The following is a 23,175-nucleotide window of genomic DNA, read 5'->3' on the forward strand; positions in this document are numbered from 1 at the left end:
GAGGGAGTTGGATACATTGTTGATCCACTTCCGAACAACCCTTGGGTGGTCGGTGACTGTGGCAACTATGCTCAACGAGCCTTCGACGAGGACATGTTGGACGCTAAAAACCTGCATCTTGATCTCTTTCGCCATTTGGAACCGCTGGACCGGAGGGCTATGGTTTGGAGAATTAGGATTAGATGGCTAATCTAACTGAAGAAGATGATTATTTATAGGGGCTTCGGAATTACTCCAGGAGGATGTAAAGAGGTTAAAACAATGTGAATGCACTGTGGTTTGGATGCAAATGAAGATCAAGGAGTAGTGAAAAAGCCGAGGAAAATCGTTCCCGATGGAGAAGTAAAAGGGAGAAGTTATGCGCATGCATGAGGAGAGGTGCGGTGGTTTGACTGGTGCATGCAATGGATTGGACGGGCTCTTCGGTTTCCTTTTCTCTCTCCCACGCGCACAGAGTGGCCCACTTGCATGCTGCAGTTTATTGGCTGGAGTCGGGCTGCAGCTGCTCGTATGATCATGTATATAGGCATCACGTCTGTGACAAGTAGACCGACTCCTGCCTGCATCTACTACTATTACTCCACACTTCGACGTCTATCCAGCATGCATCTAGAGTATTAAGTTCATAAGAACAGAGTAACGCTTTAAGCAAGATGACATGATGTAGAGGGATAAACTCATGCAATATCATATAAACCCCATCTTTTTATCCTCGATGGCAACAATACACGTACGCTAATTAATGCTGTGAATGTGGGGCATGGAGGGAAATGGGCGCATGCAAAAGGGTATATACGCAGACTAATTAGAGAAATACTGAAAAAAGTTATGCACAGACAAAAGAGGACCGGAGGGAGTACTACTCATGTTCCTACTACGGTTAAGGAATATGCGGTTATCCTCAAAAAAAGAAAAGTCCTTCTTCGCGCTTCCGCATGCACGAGAATTTGGTTCTGCTCGCAATATGGATGATAGATGGAGGATGAAGTGAACCCAGAGGCATGCTAGCACGGGAGTGTACTCATGTTCCTACTACTCCTACTAGTAGTAGTAGTACAACTGTGGTACACTTGATGGTCAAAATACTATTATTCATCCGGTCCTCACAATGAAGTGACAAGACCCTGCGCCCGAGGTGACACCAGTCCAGGCGTTGTGTCCGGGTTACCAAAGTCAGCCTCACCTTGTGCACTGTGCAGTTGATACGTCTCTGTCGTATCTACTTTTCCAAACACTTTTGCCCTTGTTTTGGACTCTAACTTGCATGATTTGAACGGAACTAACCCGGACTGACGTTGTTTTCAGCAGACTTCCCATGGTGTTATTTATGTGCAGAAACAAAAGTTCTCGGAATGACCTGAAACTCCACGGAACGTCTATTTGGAAATAATAAAAAATCCTTGCAAAAGATGAAGACCAGGGGGCCCACACCCTAGCCACGAGGGTGGGGGGTGCGCCCCCCTACCTCGTGGGCCCCCTGGAGCTCCTCCGACCTCAACTCCAACTCTATATATTTGCTTTCGGGGAGAAAAAAATCAGAGAGAAGGATTCATCGCGTTTTACGATACGGAGCCGCCGCCAAGCCCTAAAACCTCTTGGGAGGGCTGATCTAGAGTCCGTTCAGGGCTCCGGAGAGGGGGATTCATCGCCATCGTCATCATCAACCATCCTCCATCACCAATTTCATGATGCTCACTGCCGTGCGTGAGTAATTCCATCGTAGGCTTGCTGGACGGTGATGGGTTGGATGAGATCTATCATGTTATTGATTTTGCAGGGGCTGTTATTGATTGCAACAAAGGCAATGTCACTTTTCATGTTAATGGTAATGAGCATACGGTACACTTTCCGAGGAAACAACCTCAAGTTCATAGTATCAACTCTATTGGAAAAATTCCATTGATTATTTCTGGAGGTTTTGAATTTCCTCTTCCTACTGTCAAGAAGAAATATGATATTCTTATTATTGGGGATGTGCATATCCCCGTTGAGGTAACATAGTGTTATTCGAAATTTCTCCGGTTCCATGTTATTCAGAATGAGTTTGTTAACAAGACCTGATCAACCTTGTTAGTGGATTCCTTTTGATGAGCATGAGATGGATGAAACTAGAAGGCACAACCTTCTGTATCCTCTTTCTACTTTCTGTTATTTAGTTGAAATAAAGTAAAAATAGTATTTTTCTGTCTGTTTTCTGATTTATCCGTGCAATATAAAAATACCCCAAAAATAAAAGTTCTCCAAATGCCCTAAAAATGGAATATGATTTTTTCTAGAATATTTGAGAATATCTGGCACTGAGAACACAGCAGGAGGGGCAAGCACCTGGCCACGAGGGTGGAGGGCGCGCACTACTCCCCTGGGCGCGCCGCCCTGCCTCGTGGGCCCACGGTGGCCCCCCTCCACTTATTCCTGCACCCACACACTTCTTCTTCCTCCCCAAAAAATCACCATCCAGCTCAAGCATGAGTTCTAGCTCATTTTGATGCGATTTTCGATCTCCTTGCTCAAAGCACCTCTCACAAAACTGCTTGGGGAGATTGTTCCTTGGTATGTGACTCCTCCATTGGTCCAATTAGTTTTTGTTCTAGTGCTTTATTCATTGCAAATTTGTGCTGCCTAGGTGACCATGTTCTTGAGCTTGCATGTCAAATTTATATGGTTCCAAGTGGTTCTAATGCTTGATATAGTCTCTAGGCACTTGTAGGAGTAGTTGCTATCAATTTTGTTGAGTTTGTTTTACATTTGTTTGAAGTTACTAAAATTTTCAGAATTTTTCAGAAAATAATGAAGAGATTTTTGAGGGGCTCATCGAGCCGAAGCTCGAAGGAAAAGCAAAATGAAGAAGCACAGAGGCCCAAATATAATTTTCCTCGCACCGCGGAGGTTCGGCCGTGTGAATGGCCTTCCGATGATTTCTTGAGAGAAGCCGGGATTTATGATGATTTCTATTCATTGGCTATGAATGCTGGCCTCACCGACTTCCTCCGCGACCAACGTCATCAGTATCTCTTACTCACTAATACTTTTGTGCAAAACTTCTACTATTTTCCTAAGGAATCACCTCCTTCAGTAGAGTTTCATTTATATGATGTTGTTAAGAAAATGCCACTAGATGAATTTTGCAAGGTTTGCAAAATACCCTTAGAGGGTACCTTAGATGAACCACATCGTAAATATATGGACGGGTTTATTGACACCATTACTGTAGGGGAAACCAGGAAGGTTTCCGATGCAAGAATCACTAGCATACATTTTCCTGTTTAACGCTACTTTGCCATATTTGCTAGTCGTTGCTTGATTGGTCGCGGAAACTGTGGTAACCTTAGTGTTCCTGATATTATCATTTTGTTCCATGGTTTATTTTCCGATAACACTGTTAGTATGGGCGGTATTATTGCTAAACGGTTAAGTTTGAACCGTACAAAGGGCCCCATCTTTGGAGGTATTTATGCTTCACACCTTGCTGCACATTATAACATACCTATTAGGCACTATGAGAAAGAAGAAAAATTCCTGCCCAATGCTTATTTAGATTATAAGAGTATGGTAGCGCATGACTTTATTGTTAAGAACAAGGAAGGGGAGCTTAAATACAAGTTGTTCTTTGATAAACATCACCCTGAGACTATTACCTTGCCTGCTCCTTCCTTGTTTAATTTATCTGCAGGCCCGTATCTCATCCCGTGGGAGGCCATTTACGCCTATAGGAACCCTACACCAGCCCCTGAGCCGGAACCACAATTTGAGCCTCCACGACAGTCTGATTACTTTTGGGATCCGGAGATGACTGCCAGCCAGTGGCAGTCAGAGTCTTCTTCATGTCAGTACGACCCTGGCTACAACTACGGATATCCGCCAGGCCATCCATGGCAATAAACCAACTTAGGCCAAAAGCCTAAGCTTGGGGGAGTACGTATTTCCCTCCGACATTACATTTATGTTCACACACACTCATTGCTAGATGTCGGTGCTCATACTCTTTCACTGTAATATCCATGCTAGTTTATTTTCTTTTTCTCGCTTTCTTCTTGTGTGTTTAATAAACCTTAAGAAAAACCCAAAAAGATTTCCTGTTCTTCTTTTGCCTGTTGGGAGCTTTCCCGTGTAAATAGTTTTATTTCTTTTCTTTCCTTTGGGGGTCGATAGGAGAAGACCATGATTAAATTGTTGAAGTGGCTCTTATATGCATTATTGTTGATTTAACCAAGAGCCCATATTGCCTTGTCTTCTCCTGTTTATTGAATGCTCGCAGATTCCAGCTTAGTCCAATGCACGTGCACTCTTATTATTTTTACATCGTTCGGTCGTGCAAGTGAAAGGCAATTATGACGATATATGATGGACTGACTGAGATGAGAGAAGCTGGTATGAACTTGACCTCTCTTGTTTTTGTAAATATGATGAGTTCATCGTTCCTGATTCAGCCTATTATGAATAAACATGTTTGCAATGACAATTAGAGATCATAGTTGCTTATGCCATGCTTGATTAGCTATGAGTTATAATGGTTTACCTTGCGTGCCAACATGCTATTAAAATGGTTGTGATGTGGTATAGTGGGGTGGTATCCTCCTTTGAATGATATAAGTGACTCGACTTGGCACATGTTCACGCATGTAGTTGAAACAAATCAACATAGCCTTCACGATATTTATGTTCATGGTGGATTATGTACTACTCATGCTCGTACTCGATGTTTATTAATTTTAATGCATGTTCATGACTGTTGTCGCTCTCTAGTTGGTCGCTTCCCAGTATTTTGCTAGCCTTCACTTGTACTAAGCGGGAATACTGCTTGTGCGTCCAATACCTTAAACCCCAAAGTTATGCCATATGAGTCCACTATACCTTCCTATATGCGGTATCTACCAGCTGTTCCAAGTAAATTTGTATGTGCCAAACTCTAAACCTTCAAATAAACATTCTGTTTTGTATGCTCGAATAGCTCATGTATCAACTAGGGCTGTCCGTATCTTCCATGCTTGGCGGGTTATTCTCAAGAGGAGTGGACTCCACTCCTCATTCACGAGAAAATGGCTAGTCACCGGGATGCCCAGTCCCATGCTTTATGCAAACTAAATCAAAATAATTGCAAACAAAACTCCCTCTGGGACTGTTGCTAGTTCGAGACACTTGTTGTTTCGAGCAAGTCATGGATTGATGCTTGTTGGTGGAGGGGGAGTATAAACTTTACCATTCTGTTTGGGAACCGCCTATAATGTGTGTAGCATGGAAGATATCACCATCTCTTGGTTGTTATGTTGGCAATGAAAGTATGCCGCTCAAAATATTATTTATCTCTATTTCAAAACCGAGCTCTGGCACCTCTACAAATCCCTGCTTCCCTCTGTAAAGGGCCTATCTATTTACTTTTATGTTGAGTCATCACCCTCTTATTAAAAAGCACTAGCTGGAGAGCGCAGCTGTCATTTGCATCCACTACTATTAATTTATATTGGGTATGAGTATGATTGGATCTTTTTTATCATGAATTACAATGTCTAGTCAGTCCTTGATCTTTAAAGGTGCTCTGCATTTATGTTTTGCGGTCTCAGAAAGGGCTAGCGAGATACCATCCTGTTATATTATATCATGATTGTTTTGAGAAAGTGTTGTCATCCGAGATCTGTTATTATGGCTCGCTAGTTGATTATGCTATTGATATGAGTAAACATGAGACCTAAGAGTTATTGTGAATGTGGTTAGTCATAATCTTTGCTAAAAACTTGAATGCTGGCTTTACATATTTGCAACAACAAGAGCAAACAGAGTTTGTAAAAGTTTTTCTTTATCACTTTCAGTTTATCAACTGAATTGCTTGAGGACAAGCAAAGGTTTAAGCTTGGGGGAGTAGATACGTCTCCGTCGTATCTACTTTTCCAAACACTTTTGCCCTTGTTTTGGACTCTAACTTGCATGATTTGAATGAAACTATCCCGGACTGACGCTGTTTTCAGCAGATTTCCCATCGTGTTATTTATGTGCAGAAACAAAAGTTCTCGGAATGACCTGAAACTTCACGGAATGTCTATTTGGAAATAATAAAAAATCCTTGCAAAAGATGAAGACCATGGGGCCCACACCGTAGCCACGAGGGTGGGGGCGCGCATGCCCCCTAGGCGCGCCCCCTACCTCGTGGGCCCCCTGGAGCTCCTCCGACCTCAACTCCAACTCTATATATTTGCTTTCGGGGAGAAAAAAAATCAGAGAGAAGGATTCATCGCGTTTTACGATACAGAGCCGCCGCCAAGCCCTAAAACCTCTTGGGCGGGCTGATCTGGAGTCCGTTCGGGGCTCCGGAGAGGGGGATTCGTCGCCATCGTCATCATCAACCATCCTCCATCACCAATTTCATGATGCTCACTGCCGTGCGTGAGTAATTCCATCGTAGGCTTGCTGGACGGTGATGGGTTGGATGAGATCTATCATGTAATCGAGTTAGTTTTGTTAGGGTTTGATCCCTAGTATCCACTATGTTCTGAGATTGATGTTGCTATGACTTTGCTATGCTTAATGCTTGTCACTAGGGCCCGAGTGCCATGATTTCAGATCTGAACCTATTATGTTTTCATGAATATATGTGAGTTCTTGATCCTATCTTGCAAATCTATAGTCACCTACTATGTGTTATGACCCGGCAACCCCGAAGTGATAATAATCGGGACCAATCCCGGTGATGACCATAGTTTGAGGAGTTCATGTATTCACTATGTGTTAATGCTTTGTTCCGGTACTCTATTAAAAGGAGGCCTTAATATCCCTTAGTTTCCATTAGGACCCCGCTGCCACGGGAGGGTAGGACAAAAGATGTCATGCAAGTTCTTTTCCATAAGCACGTATGACTATATTCGGAATACATGCCTACATTACATTGATGAATTGGAGCTAGTTCTGTGTCACCCTATGTTATGATTGTTACATGATGAACCGCATCCGGCATAATTCTCCATCGCCGATCCAATGCCTACGAGCTTTTCACATATTGTTCTTCGCTTATTTACTTTTCCGTTGCTACTGTTACAATCACTACAAAACACCAAAAATATTACTTTTGCTTCCGTTACTTTTGTTACCGTTACCACTACTATCATATTACTTTGCTACTAAATACTTTGCTGCAGATACTAAGTTATCCAGGTGTGATTGAATTGACAACTCAACTGCTAATACTTGAGAATATTCTTTGGCTCCCCTTGTGTCGAATCAATAAATTTGGGTTGAATACTCTACCCTCGAAAACTGTTGCGATCCCCTATACTTGTGGGTTATCAGCAGTCACTGTCAACGCCGCTGTATAGCATGCCTCGCCTCGTCTCCCTCTCCCGTAGCACCACTCCATCTCCATCTCCGTCTCGCCGGAGATCCTGAGGTCACTCTTCATTATCTCACTGTGCCCCCGCATACCCTCGCCTCGCTCGCCTCCCCCAGTACCACTATTCCCTTGCTAGCCGCTCCAGCACCGACAGCCTTCTCCCCCGTAAATCAAGCCCCCCAAAACCCCACCTTCCAAACTCCACCATGGCCGAACACGAACCGCGCATGATCCATATGAGCCGCGATTGGAGTATCTCCCCAGTGACGTCCTCGACCTCTGTTGTTCGTGTATGGATATGTTGAGCGCCCTGCGGCTGGCTGCATGCTCGAGGGGCATGCACACGGCCATCGTTGAAGCGAGGCCTAAGCTTTTCAAGACACCCTACTTGCTGCTATCTGGTCTTGCGAGATTGGCTCACCATGATACGGAGGCGTACATGATGCCCCTCGACTTCAATCCGATCTCCATTAGCTGAAACTTCTTTGGAGGTATGTAGTGGGTCGCCGTACATCATTTCCCTCGACTTCGATCCGATCACCATCGCCCGAAACTTCTTGGCAGGTATGTACTGGGTCGACATGAACTCCCACTGGATGGCTGCCATCAGAGAAGACGGTCAAAAGTTGGTGCTCGTGAACTTCCAGACCTCCCATGAGATTATCCTTCCTCCGTTGGATTATATGGAGTATTACCATCGCGGTCCTAGTCATCTAGATTACCGCTTCAGTTGGACGGACCTTGTTTTGCAGAAGATTGTAATATGCCAAGTGCCCACACGACATGCGGATTACGCAGACTTCAAGCTAATTTCCTTGTTCGACAAGGGACTCGCCTATCTTTAAGCCGGTGCCTTCTTTAGATGGAGACAACTCAGCTCGCAGTGGATCGTCGTCAAAGCTGATACACACTTCTGTGATGCTATTGAACACAATGGCATCATCTACGCTATCGACAAAGCAGATGGCACCATGTATTGCTGGGACGTCGCGTGTAAGTTGTTTCCGTCTCATGTTAATGATGACGCCATGACACTGTTTGAACTTTTTGTGATGATTGGCATATCCCTGTTTGAGCAGAATTTGAGTAGAACTATGGCAATGTATTAGAGACGCCGTCAATCAGCTATATTTGGAATGAGTTAATTCGTGCGATTGTGATCATGTCATTACAGCCAATTTGTACCCCTGAATAATCAAACGGTTAGGAATATATGGATATTCTCCTTATTTTACAGTAATCTATATACTACTACTAAATATGAGTGTGTATCAATGGCCATGTTAGTTTCCTCATTTTCATGATGTAGAAACATGCACCACACTGTTGGTTTCATCGAACCATACATTAGGGAAGTAAATGTGCATATGGAGAACTCTATATTTGGAAGTAATGAAATCCTCTAATGCTTACCATGTGTACATACCTATATTCGCCCTTCAGCAATCAATGGCTAGAATAATATCCTCACAAAAATTTTGCCCACAGAACACGAGTATATAACAATGCATGGGCTGTTAGTTACCTTGAAGAATTTGTTTGTGAGGACAGAACATGATTCCATAACATGCATGACATGGTAGTTTCCTGTGAAGAATCGATTGTGAGATAACATGAGTATAACCATGCATGGCACTTCTATATTTTCGAACCCAGTATACATTTCCCTGTATTTTCCTCCTAGTTCCAACAGGGACATATCAATGTTGTTTCTTGCATTATCCTACTCATACTCTGAACAATGCTAATCTTACATTAACAATGCCTGTCCTTTTTGATATGATGCAGTGTCCCTACAGTTACTGCCCTTTGTAATCACACCACCTTTGCCAAAAACAGGGAAGCACAACTGGTTCCTCGCTCGATCAGACGACGGCAAAAGACTGATGATCATTCAGAGACATGAGCCGGAAAAGTTATATTACAAAAACCACACTGTATACAAGCACCGTGAAATACGTGAGTATCCGGACAGTGGCTGTTACGTCTATGAGCAGGATACCAGCTTGTTGGGGCCTTCAGGATTTTTTAGTTGGAGGCGGGTAAATAGCCTTGGTTCACACTCTCTGTTTCTCGGACTCAGTTATCCGATTAACCAGGAGATCACCGTTGGCAAGGACCTTGATGGCAGAGAGGCTTTATTTTATATGGAAAACTGTGTCTACACGGCGAGCCCTAGGAGTTCGGGAGCAAACTCCCCTGATTGTGAACGATACAGCCTGCAGCCAAAAGAAGGTGAGAATGACAAAGGCATCCGGATTAACTTTGATCCTTGGATGTCTCAATTACGACAGGCAGTTATGTGGATCAAGCCTTCAGGTTGATAGGTAATTGGGCTGTTGTATCGAAAGGGTGGAGTACTGGTTTCTCCAGATCATTGGTCGCTGAAGCGGGGCTGCAAATTATGATGGTGTTGGATCATCTCTTCGAATGACTTTGTTGTCTTTGCTGCTTGTTCTGGATGGGTAGTTCTTTCTTCTGTTATGCATATTCCTTGTCATTTGGTCATCCTCGTCTATGTCACTCTTACTATGTAATAGTTGGCTCTGTTTAGAATGTCATTCTCGTCTGGATCACAAGAGTCTGAGCGCTGCAAATGGGTGCGTTTTGGTGGTGTAGCAAGACTTCTTATGAAATATCATGTCTTGCTGTTTATGTGAGTAGTAGTCACTAGTCAGTGTTTGAATGTTGTATATATCGTTGTTTCGAACTGTTTATTGTCTCGAACTACTGGTGGGCTAAATGAGGGCATCACCATTCTCCAGTGTTCAGAGTGTATCTCCTTTTTTCAAGTTATATAATTTGAGCTCAGTGTCTTTTCGATGATGTACACTTGTTTGGGCCAGTGAGGTGTCGTTGAATATGGGCCGAGTAGTAACGCAAGCCAAACAGGTCAATTATGACTCTCAGGCCGGGCTCTCAAAAGATCCTAAAAAAAGGTCGGGCTCTCCAAAAAAGAAAGAATAAGGACTCTTAGGCCGACATGTGGGCGCCACCGGTGTTTTCGTGCGCTTGCGCGCCGAGAGCATATTGGCGCGTGTTCGAATTTCAAGCTACCTTTTCATCCCCAATCTCCCGCCCCTCCCCCACCTCTGGAATCTCGATTCGTACTCCAGTTCCCCCAAATCCCCCTCCTGTACTCCCTGTACTCAAGCTCACTATCATGTCGCCGGTCAACGCGGATCTCCGAGCCGGAGATCCTGAGGTCCGTCCTGCCTTCGGTCGCTGCATGTTGTCGCTCAATAGTGGCATGGCGGCGCTTGACGACTAGTTTGCCGGCAAAGTGCTGCTTGTAACCATCAACGGCGACTGGCCTCCCGACTCGCCGGACGACCTTGTCAAAGCTCTTGGCATTGCGCACGGCATCCAAATAAGTGACTTGCTCGTCGAAGTCTGTCCGCCACTGGCTGATTTCTTCGTCAGGTTCCGGACAACTTTCGACTGCAGTCGTGTGTTCGAATCTTCCCGGCGTTTATTCTACGATGGCGCTCTGGTGAGCTTTGATTGATGGCACCCAGGATGGGGCTCAGTGCCCTCTGAGCTTGAGTTTTTAACAAAGCTTACCTTCCACGGCATGCCTCGACGTGCTTGGAACAGCGAGTCCATGAATGAGCTTATCAACGACCTTGGAGGTGAGCTCGTAAGTATGTTTGTTCCTCCAGATAGCTGGGCTCTGACGGTTATGGCATGGATGAAGAAGCCGTCCACCATACCCAAGGTGATTGGTGTTGAGATACCGGTGCAGGAACCGAGGTTGTACTATTCGTTGCCACCAAGTCCTTCGCGGACCACGTTAGGGATGTACCTGTATCGAGTGTTGGTGCATGTCGAAGAAGTGGTCAATCCATCAATCGAAGTCCTGCCGCCGCCGCTGGTGCCAGGGTCCGTCGACGACGTCCATTACAGGAGTCAACGTCAGACTTTCCCCGTGTTGCTCGGAACGATGGATGGCACAGGGCCTACTCCATCGCGCGGCGGAGGTCACTGCTTCTTTGGGAGAAGAGGCAGGGCTGACTGCCTGGATGTGCTCTAATTTGAGGTAACAACTGAATCTTGTCAGATACTAGTTAAATCCGAGCTATGGGTGTGAAGCACTGATGTGCCACTACATTTGATTGTGACTTGTTCTAATTTTGTACCTGAACATTTTTTAGAAAGGGTTGTACGTCAACTTAATGTGCTAGCAGAACTTATTGTGTTGTTTGTCTGTTTTCTTTGCACAGCATTCAAGATATTTCCCTGTCATTGATAAAGAAGATGAACCGTTATGTACGAGTTCGTTGGTTTCAACATAGCCCTACCCGTAGCGATCCACTGCTTCCATCCTGATTGTGTCGCCTGCGTGAAATTTTTGTATGCAAGTTAAGTGTGCTATGATGTTCTATATGATTGTGTCAACTATATAAGTTTTTACTGAGCATCAGCAATGCATATGGCCGAAAGATGTATTTACGAGTATCGACCGATGGTTCTCTCTCTCTCTCTCACACACACACACGCACACAAGTGGGACCCGTTGAATTATTTCTTTGCTCGTGACAGCTTTTAATTAGGTTCCACTGTAATCTAACTTTTTTCTTAAGTTATTAATTGAGCTCAGTGACTTCAAAAAGTTGTACAGAAGCCTTTTTTGGGCCTTTCCGGCGTCGCTGAATGTGGGCTGAGTAGCCATGTTAGGTTGTACTATACTACATAGGCCTTTTTTTTCAACATCAGCAATGCAACTGGGCCGACAGTTGTACACAATATCCGGGTCAACTTGTTATTCTCCGCCCCGCTGGGCTGCAAACTTTCCTAGGAGGTATGCATTAGGCTTAACAAGAAAATGGACTTTAAGAAATAATAAATGGGATGTAATTATAATAACTGGGAAGTAACTATAAAAAATGCACCAAACGCGTAATTAGTTTAAAAAATATATTATTTTTGGAATTTGAAATTTTAATTTCATTACTTGTTGCGCGCGCAATATTTCGTTGGATTTTAACGTAATACAACTTTATTTTGAAATTATATTTAATCTGACTAGAAATTTCGGATTAAAATATTTGGGATCCCATAAAAATGTGGGAATTTTTTTTGAATTCTATTTTGAGCGGTTGGTTGAAATTATTAATCGTTGTCCTAGCTAGAAAATGGGATGTACTTTTAACAAACTATAAATGGGCTGTAGTAAATTCCATTAGAATTAAAAAATTGGCTGTACATTCTTATAAATCGCAAATGGGCTATATGTTCTCTGCCACACACTTGTGGGCCTTCTAAGTTGACGCGTCCCCTAAAAAAAACTAAGTTGACGCGTATGCAAGGTTTTGTCAACAACACACGGTTCTGGCAGCTGTGGCCGTTGGATGTCCATCCAACGGATGTCGTGCTTCTTCTTCAATCTCGGATATTCTTGCTTCAGCCGCCCAAAAATGATTCCTCCCCTTGACATCTGGGGTGCACCGTTTCGGAGGCTGACCCGTGGGCCTACTAAGTTGACGCCTACCAAGGGCTTTGTCAACTTAGTCAATATAAACAATTCTAGCTGCAGTGACCGTACGATGTCCATCCAACGGCCGTAGTGCTTCTTCAACCTCTGGTCTTCTTGCTCCAGCCGCCCAAAGCAGCGCCAGTCGTGCCACGTGCTCCAACCTCCCGTGGCCAGCTATGATGCCGCGGAGGCCTCACCGCCCCCTACTACTCCCACCGCTGGCCAGGCCATCCCTCTACTCACCCACACCCCCTGTTATTCCACGGCGATGGCAGCCTCACACCACAGCCGAACCAGTGAACCCTCGTACTCCTGTCCGCACGAGCTTCCACTGCCGCGTCTTCCTCGGCTTCGCGTCGTCCCCTTCCTAGGCCTCACCGTCGTCCACTGCCCTGGTGCTCTCGGCGCGGCGTGGTCAACATGGTCAAGGAACGGCTTCCATCGGACGTGGACTGTACGTGGAGAGGCTGACAGCTGGGTCCACGACGGCAGCAAGGAAGTGCCTCCTTATTATGCGAAAAATAATGATTCCTCCACCTCACAGCAGGGACCCACCAGACGGGCCACCGTATTTCGCGAAAAAACGTTTCCCCCCTGACTGCTGGGACCCACCGGACGGGCCACCGTATTGCGGGAAAAAAACGTTCCCCCCGCTGTCAGCTCGGACCCACCGGAAGTGCCTCCTTATTATGCATAAAAAAAGAATACTCTCCCTGTTGGTTGGGACCCACCTTGGTGGGAGGCTGACTTGTGGGCCTACTAAGTTGACGGGGACGGAGTACTTTGTCAACTTAGTCAATATGAACGATTCTAGCTCCAGTGACCGTACGATGTCCATCCAACGGCCGTAGTGCTTCTTCAACCTCTGGTCTTGTTGCTCCAACCGCCCAAAGCAGCGCCGGTCGTGCCGCATCCTCCTGCCTCCCGTGGTCGGCTGTGCTGCCACGGAGGCCTCACCGCCCCCTACTATTCCCACCGCTGGCCAGGCCCTGCGGCGACGGCAGCCTCACACCGCAGCCGAACCAGTGAACCCTCGTACTCCTCTCCGTGCAGGCTTCCACTGCCGCGTCTTCCCCGGCTCCGCGTCGTCCCCTTCCTAGGCCTCGCCGTCGTCCACCGCCCTGGTGCTCTCGGCGCGGCGTGGTCAACGTGGTCAAGGAACGGCTTCCATCGGACGTGGACTGTACGTGGAGAGGCTGACAGCTGGGTCCACGGCCACAGCAAGGAAGTGCCTCCTTATTACGTGCAAAATAATTATTCCTCCACCTGACAGCAGGGACCCACCGGACGGGCCACCGTATTTCGCAAAAAAAAAACATTTCCCCCTGACTGCTGGGACCCACCAGCTACATCTTCGCATGCAAGGAAGTGCGTCCGGGCAAAAAAAATGATTCGCCCCCTGACTGCTGGGACCCACCAACTACATCTTCGCAGGCAAGGAAGTGCCTGACAGTCGGGACCCACCTGGTCGAAGCGTACGTAGCGTTGTCATTCTGGTCGCGAACGTGTACGTACATACTGGTCGATGTAGAGGCGCGCACGTAGCATGTACACATACGTACAGCGGCCAGTGTGCAAGAAAGAAAATACGGCCACGTACGTACATATGGGCAGGGTCTCGAACGCCTACTCGCGCATACGTACGGCCAGGGCTTGTGTACATGGCTGGGTCGGAATGGAGAAACAACGTCATCGTCGTGTTCATGGGGAGCCAACCGGCTAGGTCGGAACGGAATGTGTCGTCGTGTTCATCGGGAGGGCTTGGACGGAACAGCCGATGGAAACGAGGCGTGCCGTACCGTAGAACGGAGGAAACGGCCTTGTGTTCGACCGGCCACGTTCGAAACGGGATCCTGTTCATCGGGAGGGGTCTGGCGTATCGCAAAACGGAGGAAACGGACCTCCTACAGTCGAAACGGGGGTCCTGTTGATCGGGAGGGGTGTGGCGTACCGCAAAACAGAGGAAACGGACTTGTGTTGGAGCGCTACGGTCGAAACGGGGGTCCTGTTCATCAGGAGGGGTGTGGCGTACCGCAAAACGGGACTCCATGGGATACTGTTCATCTCCACCGTCGACCCCCTCCAGCCTCCACGGGCTACTGTTCATCCACCGTCGACCTCCTCCAGCCTCCACCTACGACTGTTCATCCATGGGCTCCTGTTCATCCAGCCTCCACCGCACGCTACTCCACCGGCTACTGTTCAATCAGCCCTCTCCACGGGCTCCTGTTCAACCACCCCTCCACGGGCTACTGTTCATCATGCCCTCCACCGTCTACTGTTCATCCTGCCCTCCACGGGGTGGTCCTGTTCATCCAACCCTCGACGGGGTCCTGTTCATCCAGCCCCAACCGGCTCGATCGATCGGGGTACTGTTCATCCAGAGGCAACACCACGGGGTCCTGTTCATCCACCCCCACCGGGAATTGTTCATCCAACCCACCCCCCCCTCCCCGCAACGCTCACTGTTCATCCAGAGGCAGCATCGATCGGCTTCAGTTAGCAGCAGTAGCGAAGGAATCGCTCGATCGAGTTCAGTTAACAGCCATCGATCGATCGCTCGGGTTCAGTAACGCGTAGCCTGCAGTGCAATCGCTCGTGTTCAGTTAGAGCCCAACGCCTTGCTCGGGTTCAGTTAGAGCCCAACGCCTCGCACACACGCGCGTATGTACGAGAGAAACGCGCATCGCTCGGCCCCCGACCACCCACCGTAACCGGGGACTCCCCGATATTTTCTGCGCCCTCGCTTGTACCACGGTTTTTTCCGTCATGGACGGCCCAAAGAATGTCATGCAACTGCGTCTCCGGCCCGCCCAGGACGAAAAGCCCATTTTCTGTCATGATTTTTTGTCATAGAAGTAGGACCCCACCACATCTATGATGATACTGGGTTTTGTCACAATTATCGTCATAGAAGTGTCATAAGTATGACAGAAAAGATTTCTGTTCGGCCCAAAATGTCACAGATGTGTCTTTTTTTGTAGTGGTATCTATAACTTTTGATTGTTCCATGCTATTATATTATCTGTTTGGATGTTTTATATGCATTAATATGCTATTTTCTATTATTTTTGGGACTAACCTATTAACCTAGGGCCCAGTGCCAGTTTCTATTTTTTCCTTGTTTTTGAGTTTCGCAGAAAAGGAATATCAAACGGAGTTTAAATGGAATGAAACTTTACGATGATTTTTCTTGGACCAGAAGACATCCAAGGGACTTGGAGTGCAACTCAGAAGAGCCACGAGGCGGCGGCAAGGGTGGAGGGCGAGCCCTAGGGGATGGGCGCGCCCCCTGCCTTGTGGGCCCCTCGTAACTCCACGAACCTACTTCTCCGTCCTATAAATTCACAAATATTCCGAAACCCTCAGAAGCATCAACGAAAACACTTTGCCACCTCCACAACCTTCTGTTCTCATGAGATCCCATATTTGGGCCTTTTCCGGCATCCTGTCGGAGGGGGATTTGATCACGGAGGGCATCTACATCAACTCTATTGCCCTTCCGATGAAGCGTGAGTAGTTTACCATAGACCTACGGGTCCATAGCTAGTAGCTAGATGACTTCTTCTCTCTCTTTTATTCTCAATACCATATTCTCCTCGATGTTCTTGGAGATCTATCCGATGTAATCTTCTTTTGCGGTGTGTTTGTCGAGATCCGATGAATTTTGGATTTATGATTAGCTTATCTATGAATATTATTTGAATCTTCTCTGAATTCTTATATGCATGATTTGATATCCTTATAATTCTCTTAGAATTATTGGTTTGGTTTGGCCAACTAGATTGGTTTTTCTTGCAATGAGAGAAGTGCTTGGCTTTGGGTTCAATCTTGCGGTGTGCTCACCCAGTGACAAAGTAGGGGTAGCGAGGCACGTATTGTATTGTTGCCATCGAGGATAAAAAGATGGGGTTTACATCATATTGCTTTTATTCCTCTATATCATGTCATCTTACTTAATGCGTTACTCTGTTCTTTATGAACTTAATACTCTAGATGCAGGCAGGAGTCTGTCAATGTGTGGAGTAATAGTAGTAGATGCAGGCAGGAGTCGGTCTACTTGATACGGACGTGATGCCTATATTACATAATCATTGCCTTGGATATCGTCATAACTTTGCGCTTTTCTATCAGTGCACGGCAGTAATTTGTTCACCCACCGTATTAATTGCCTTCATGAGAGAAGCCTCTAGTGAAACCTATGGCCCCCGGGTCTATTTTCCATCATATTAGTTTCCTATCTACTATTTTGCAATCTTTTACTTTCAGATCTCACTTTTGGAAGTGACCGTGAAGGGATTGACAACCCATTTATCGCGTTGGGTGCAAGTGTTTGATTGTTTTTGTAGGTATTGGTGATTTGCGCATTCTTCTCCCACTGGATTGATACCTTGGTTCTTAACTGAGGGAAATACGTATCTCTACTTTGCTGCATCACCCTTTGCTCTTCAAGGGAAAAACCAACGCAAGCTCAAGAAGTAGCAAGCAATTGCCAAACATGGCAAGGAATTTGTCCCCTCAATTGATTTTGTGCAAGAGAGACTACCACTACTCCCTCAATCCCGGTACATAAGGCATCAAAGCTGGTGTTGAACTCATGCAGCGTGCGCTCCCTGATATTTTGTATTTACAAGGATTGGCTCATGTTATGATTAATGGAGCGCACTGGCAAATAATTGGCCTGACAAAATTTCCACTCTTTCTTACATATTTGCCGCAGGCCACAAACTGCTATGCTATTTTACTTTAATGCCTACTATGTTCCCAGCAGACACACCTCTAAGGTTAGTCTCCTCGTTCTATTACTACTCACATGAGCAACTAATGATTGATTCTCTTTGATCCACGTCATAAAATAGATGGTTACTACTACCTAGCTGCCACTCTTTAATTGCCATATTTTCATGAGATAATAGAATTTGATGCATGCAGTATACACTTTCAAATTTCAAAAGCATGAAATAATCTAAGTACGCCATGTTTTGGTCTGATAATTTATTATTCAGTCAATGCAATCTGTCGCTGTTACTTCGTGCCCTTTTTTCTGCGTGGAACAAGAGATTCAAAGTCCTTTATATATGGATTCGATATTGTTGCTGCTCTCCTATGCTATATTTATTCTTTAGCACCTACTATGATCCCGTAATTTTTTTATGACTAATAATAATAGTTGTGGATGCTTGCGAGAGGGGGTAATCACAAGTGGGTTGCTTGTTCAAGTAAGAACGGCACCCTAGCACCGGTCCACCAACATATGAAATTATCAAAGTCGTGAACGAGAATCAACTAAACATAATGAACGTGACTAGACGAGACTTCCCATGTGTCCTTAAGAATGATTTTCTCATTACAAGAAGAACTTTCGGCTTGTATTTTGATATAAGAAGAATTGTGCCACCTTGTTGCACTCTTGTTACTATTGTTACTTGTTACTTATTACGAATTATATTTCTACAAAACTATCTGTTATTACTACTTACGACACTTGAAGAAAATACCTTTCTAAAAACCACTTATCATTTCCTTCTGCTTCTCATTGGGTTCGACGCTCTTACTTATCGAAAGGACTATTATTGATCCCCTATACTAGTAGGTCATCACCAGCATGGTCCTAACAGGCCACGCCATAGCAAAGTATAGCCCAAAAAAACTCAGAAAACATCAATGTCGTGCTAAAATAATTCAATGCCAACACTAAGGGTATATCGATGTCCTACCAAATTTACCAACCCTGCCACTATTTGGACAAAAATAGTGGTGGTGCTTGTTGGATATTGCGCACCACAAACAAAAGTTGTGGCTAGCCATTTCTGTACTAGTGTATTTTCATACAAAGGTTTACATACATGCTTTCTACTGCCTTTTGTGAGTTTATAATGCCTATCTTCTTTATCTTAGGCCAATTCATTTAAGTTTTGACCATTTTATGGAGAAGATATTACTCAAAACTTGTTAGTGGGTGCACTAGTTACTACCTTTGCTATGAAATACAACCATCTAAAAAGCATGTATTTAAACCTTTCTAAATTTAAGTAGGTCAAAGCCTTCGGATATGGATCCAATTGATTAACTTTTGAATAAAGTTTGCCCCCGTATAAAAGGTTGTCATAAATGCCATTGTAAATGCCTACTTGGATAAGCATCCAATTAATGTTTGCCTCTTATAACAATGTCTATTTAAGCACCGCTACCTCAATTGTTTTGGATCCACTCACATCACCAATTCACCAAAGTCCCACATAAATATCTCAAGATCAAGAACCCCACTAGACAATCCAATAGCCATGAGGACATCTAGCTTCCTCCTCATCATCGTTGTTGCGTTCCTCTATGCCATCGGCTCACCCGCCATAGGCTGTGGGGAACGGATGGGCAACCAATTGTGGAACACGGCAATAGAGAATGGATGGGAACCAATCGGAAACATCAATGACCAACACATCCAGGAGCTCGGCCGTTGGGCGGTGTTGGAGTTCGGCAAGCATGTGAACTGCGTGCTCAAGTTCAACAAGGTGGTAAGTGGCAGGCAACAACTTGTTTCTGGAATGAACTACGAACTTATCATCGAGGCATCAGACATTGGCGGGAAAGAAGACAAGTACAAGGCAGAGGTGTACGAGCAGACGTGGACTCACAAACGCCAGCTCCTCTCATTCGCCAAGGTGAAATAGGCGAGTGGCAATAACTTCGGTAGTAATAATTGTGATGTACCAGATTTGTTAGCTGGGTTTATTTATCGACGAATAATTTATCGTCTTGCATTGCCATGCGTGGAACATATCAAATAGCATACATCTACAACTTGACAATGATAAGAGCAGAAAATGGAAAAACTATATATAACTTGCAATTGAGAAATCTATAACTGTAATACAATGCAATAACAAAAGAGGCATGAAACAAAAATGAGGTTTTAGCACTAGATCGCTATAACCCGTGGGATAGTTTCCGCAAGACCATTCAACTTTTCTAAAGAAAAAACACTACTCTCTGACATGGAAATGAAGAAAAAAGAATACATTTATCAATCTATATATAGATGTACTATACGTTAATTCTGCTTGAATATATCTCCAATATCCAACAACTCATGGTGCTGGTGAAATTTCGAAGGTGATGATGCAGAGTGGAGCTCATGTGACGGCGACAACGAGGAGTAATTAGATGTTACCAATTACTGTTGAGGCTTGGGGTTAGAGGGTTGCGTGTTAGGCTGGGTGACACTAGGGTAGGGTAATTTAGAGGGATGGTTTTCTCCCGTGGCAGTAGTCATTGGCCTTAAGAAAGAAAGCTTGGTGGCTGGAGGAGAAAAACACGTATGTACCATTCGAAATCAAACTATGGATCTGAATCGACTATATTATAAAAAAAATCTTGACGAGCAAATAGTAGGTAGTTTTTTTTGCGGGGGTAGGTAGTTAGTTCATCTGCAAAACCATATAATTTAGAAGTAACAGACCACGGTCCTGAAGGAGAGCCAATTATGCGTCAATAAGTACATGGGTGTGTAAAGACCCAACTATTCGATTTCTTCTTAAGAAATGACAAAAAAATAAACACACCTCCTTTGGAAGCCTAGTAACTGCCGTCTGTGTCGTCCATGGGAAAATGCGCAGCCTTCCCCTTGAACACAGAGGACAACATACCATAAAAATCTCCTCGGATCGCGTGGGTGTCGTCATCTTCCCCGCTATAAGCCCGCATGGTGTGAGCTCAGGGATGGAGATGATGGACACCATGGCTTAGGAACACGTGCGCCACCTCAACTAGAATAATTAGGAAATAGGGGGAGTTGTGTCGTTGGAAGAAAGCATATCTCACTATAAAGATGATCAGTAGCAATATCTCTATATGTGTAGCAATATCCATGTTGTTGTAGCATTTTTAGAGAACACGCCTAATCATGGCGATGTTTTTGACCAGCAAGATGAGAGCCGCTAGCACGAGCATCACTTGTGCATGGCATCACGCGTACAGGTGGCTAGCCAGCCAAGCCAAGCCAGCTCATGTGTAGACATGCTTCTAGGAACTACTTTGTAGTGACAGGGTTGTGTACTATTGTAGGGATAGAACTGTGTAGTACTATGTACATAGGGGCAGGACTGAGTAGAAGTTACTATATGTGCATATATGCAGACGGTAGCTTATAATGTGAGGTCGTCATCCAGTTGCAGGCTTGACTGCAACGAGCAACTGACACAATTTTTTTTTCATCGACTGACATGTAGTAGCTCCCTTTCGATTAGGCACAACACTGTTTTGTTTGGCAATTGCCAAATATGGTAGATAATTTGTCCCCGCAATTGATTTTGTGCAAGAAGTCAATCAATATGACAAAACCCCGTCATTTTATCATTAGTGACAACAATAAATACATGTCTTGGCCCTTATTGTTACTGGGTTAGATCACCACAAGATTGAACCCCCTACAAGGCACCTCTCCATTGAAGATAAATCGATCGAACTTGGCCAACAAAGATAATCGGAGATAAATACAAAGGTATTTAATTGTGCAATAAGGAAAACCAAATAAGTTCAGTCAAAAATCTGATTCACAATTCATCATCCATATCCCAACAAACACACCACCGATCAAGAACGAGAACATGATATTGAAGATCCAAAAGAGAGAGAACCATCTAGCTACGACTATGCACCTGTATAGGTTCTATAGGAATTACTCACACATGGTCATGGAGACAACAAGGTTGATGAAGTGGCCTCTGGCAATGGCTTCCCCCTCCGGCTGTGCTCTGGAACAGGGCTCCAGATGAAATCTCTTCGGAACAGAGACTTGTGGCGGCGATAAAATTCTTCTGGAGGCATGATGAATGGTTTCTGTATTTTTAGGGATTTCTGCAGTGAAATCAGGTCAATGCGGTATCTGTGGACCTGACATGAATGAGGGGGAGACCACCCCCTGGCCGTGCCTGCTTTCCATGTGGGCCCCTCGTGGCTCGTCTCGACTTGTCACAAAGGTTCCAGTGTTTTTGTGGACCAAAAAATCATGTTAAATCAGCAACGTATTTTGACCTCCATAGATGTTGATTTACTGTGAAACCAAGAGCAAGCAGAAAACAAGAACTGGCACTGGTCACTACATTAATAAGTTGGTGCATAATAATAATAATAATATAAATTGATACAAAAGGTATATAAAAATGATAATATAATAACATTAAACAATCAAAAGTCATAGATAGGTTCGAGACGTGTCAGTTGCATCGTCTCCTATGTTGGGATATCCTCCTCATGTGGGCTGTGAGGAGATGACCATTTAAGGCTTTTTAGGCATCCCAAAGAGGTGCAGAAGCCCACTACCCATTAGGGTTATGACCTAGGGTCATTTTGGACTTTGCACATGAGTGGATGGGGAGGCTTTACCCTCCATCCAGCAGCCACCACCAAGGGTGACGAAAATCAGTTCATCCTCCAAGAGAGAAGAAGAGAGAAAACCAAGAGAGCAAGGGAAGAAGAGGAAGATTGAAGGAAGAAGCAAAGGGAGCTCCTCCCCAAGGTTGTGATGGTCCAGATCCACTACCTTGCCTCCTTCAAGCTTCGGTTCCACCATCTTTGGTGAGATTGTGCCAATCCCTAGTTCTTGAGCCCCAAATCTTGTTGTGTTCATCCAAGATTCAGAAATCTTGATGTATGAGATCCTCTAGTGCTGTCTAGAGAAGAACTTGTTGTATCCCACATTTGATAATAGTGGAAGAGGATTTGGGTGGCTTCGACCCGTGGTTTTTCCCCTCAAGTTGAGGGGTTTTCCACGTAAAAATCTGGTGTCTCTTTGTTGATGCTTGATGCTGTCAGGAAAACTTACTCCTACCACAAGACACTAGGCTCAGTAGTGTCTTGCCTGATGAGTAAAATTTTCTGCCTCCATATATGCTGCTGCATATGTTTCCTTCCGTGCTAAGCAACGATCCTTGAGTTAGTACACGATGTGGTGCTGAGATTATTTGTTTCCGCTGCAGTTTTTCAGTTAACCAGAAGTGCATTTGTGTGCTAATTCCCAACAGAGTGGCATCAGAGCCTTGGTTGCTTAGAAGGTTGCAAATCCCAGTTGCTTGATTGTTGCTGGAAGTGCTACTCACAATGGCTTTGGAAGAAAGCGCTACTACAAGTGGCATGATAAAACTTGATTCCTCCAATTACTCATTATGGAAGCCCATGATGGAAGACATCCTTTATTGCAAGGATTTGTATGAGCCAATTGTGAAAGACAAGATACCCACAGGTGTCACGGAAGAAGAATGGAGAGTGTTGCACAGAAAGGCAGTAGGTATGATTCGGTTGTAGATCAACCACAATATTTTCCACCATGTTGCGAATGACACAAATGCATATGAGATGTGGCAGAAGTTGGAGTCTATGTATGAGA

General features: G+C 44.9%; 1 protein-coding gene across 1 annotated transcript; it reads left to right on the top strand.

The window, feature by feature from the left end:
• The first annotated feature begins 19,004 nt into the window (after window positions 1–19,004).
• LOC123050765 (cysteine proteinase inhibitor 8-like) lies at window positions 19,005–19,558 on the top strand. Its single transcript, XM_044473504.1, has one exon. The coding sequence runs from the start codon at window positions 19,076–19,078 to the stop codon at window positions 19,460–19,462; it is 387 nt and encodes a 128-aa protein (XP_044329439.1). The 5' UTR covers window positions 19,005–19,075; the 3' UTR covers window positions 19,463–19,558.
• Window positions 19,559–23,175: the final 3,617 nt, after the last annotated feature.

This window comes from Triticum aestivum, chromosome 2D (genome assembly GCF_018294505.1).
Source record: "Triticum aestivum cultivar Chinese Spring chromosome 2D, IWGSC CS RefSeq v2.1, whole genome shotgun sequence".
NCBI lineage: Eukaryota > Viridiplantae > Streptophyta > Magnoliopsida > Poales > Poaceae > Triticum > Triticum aestivum.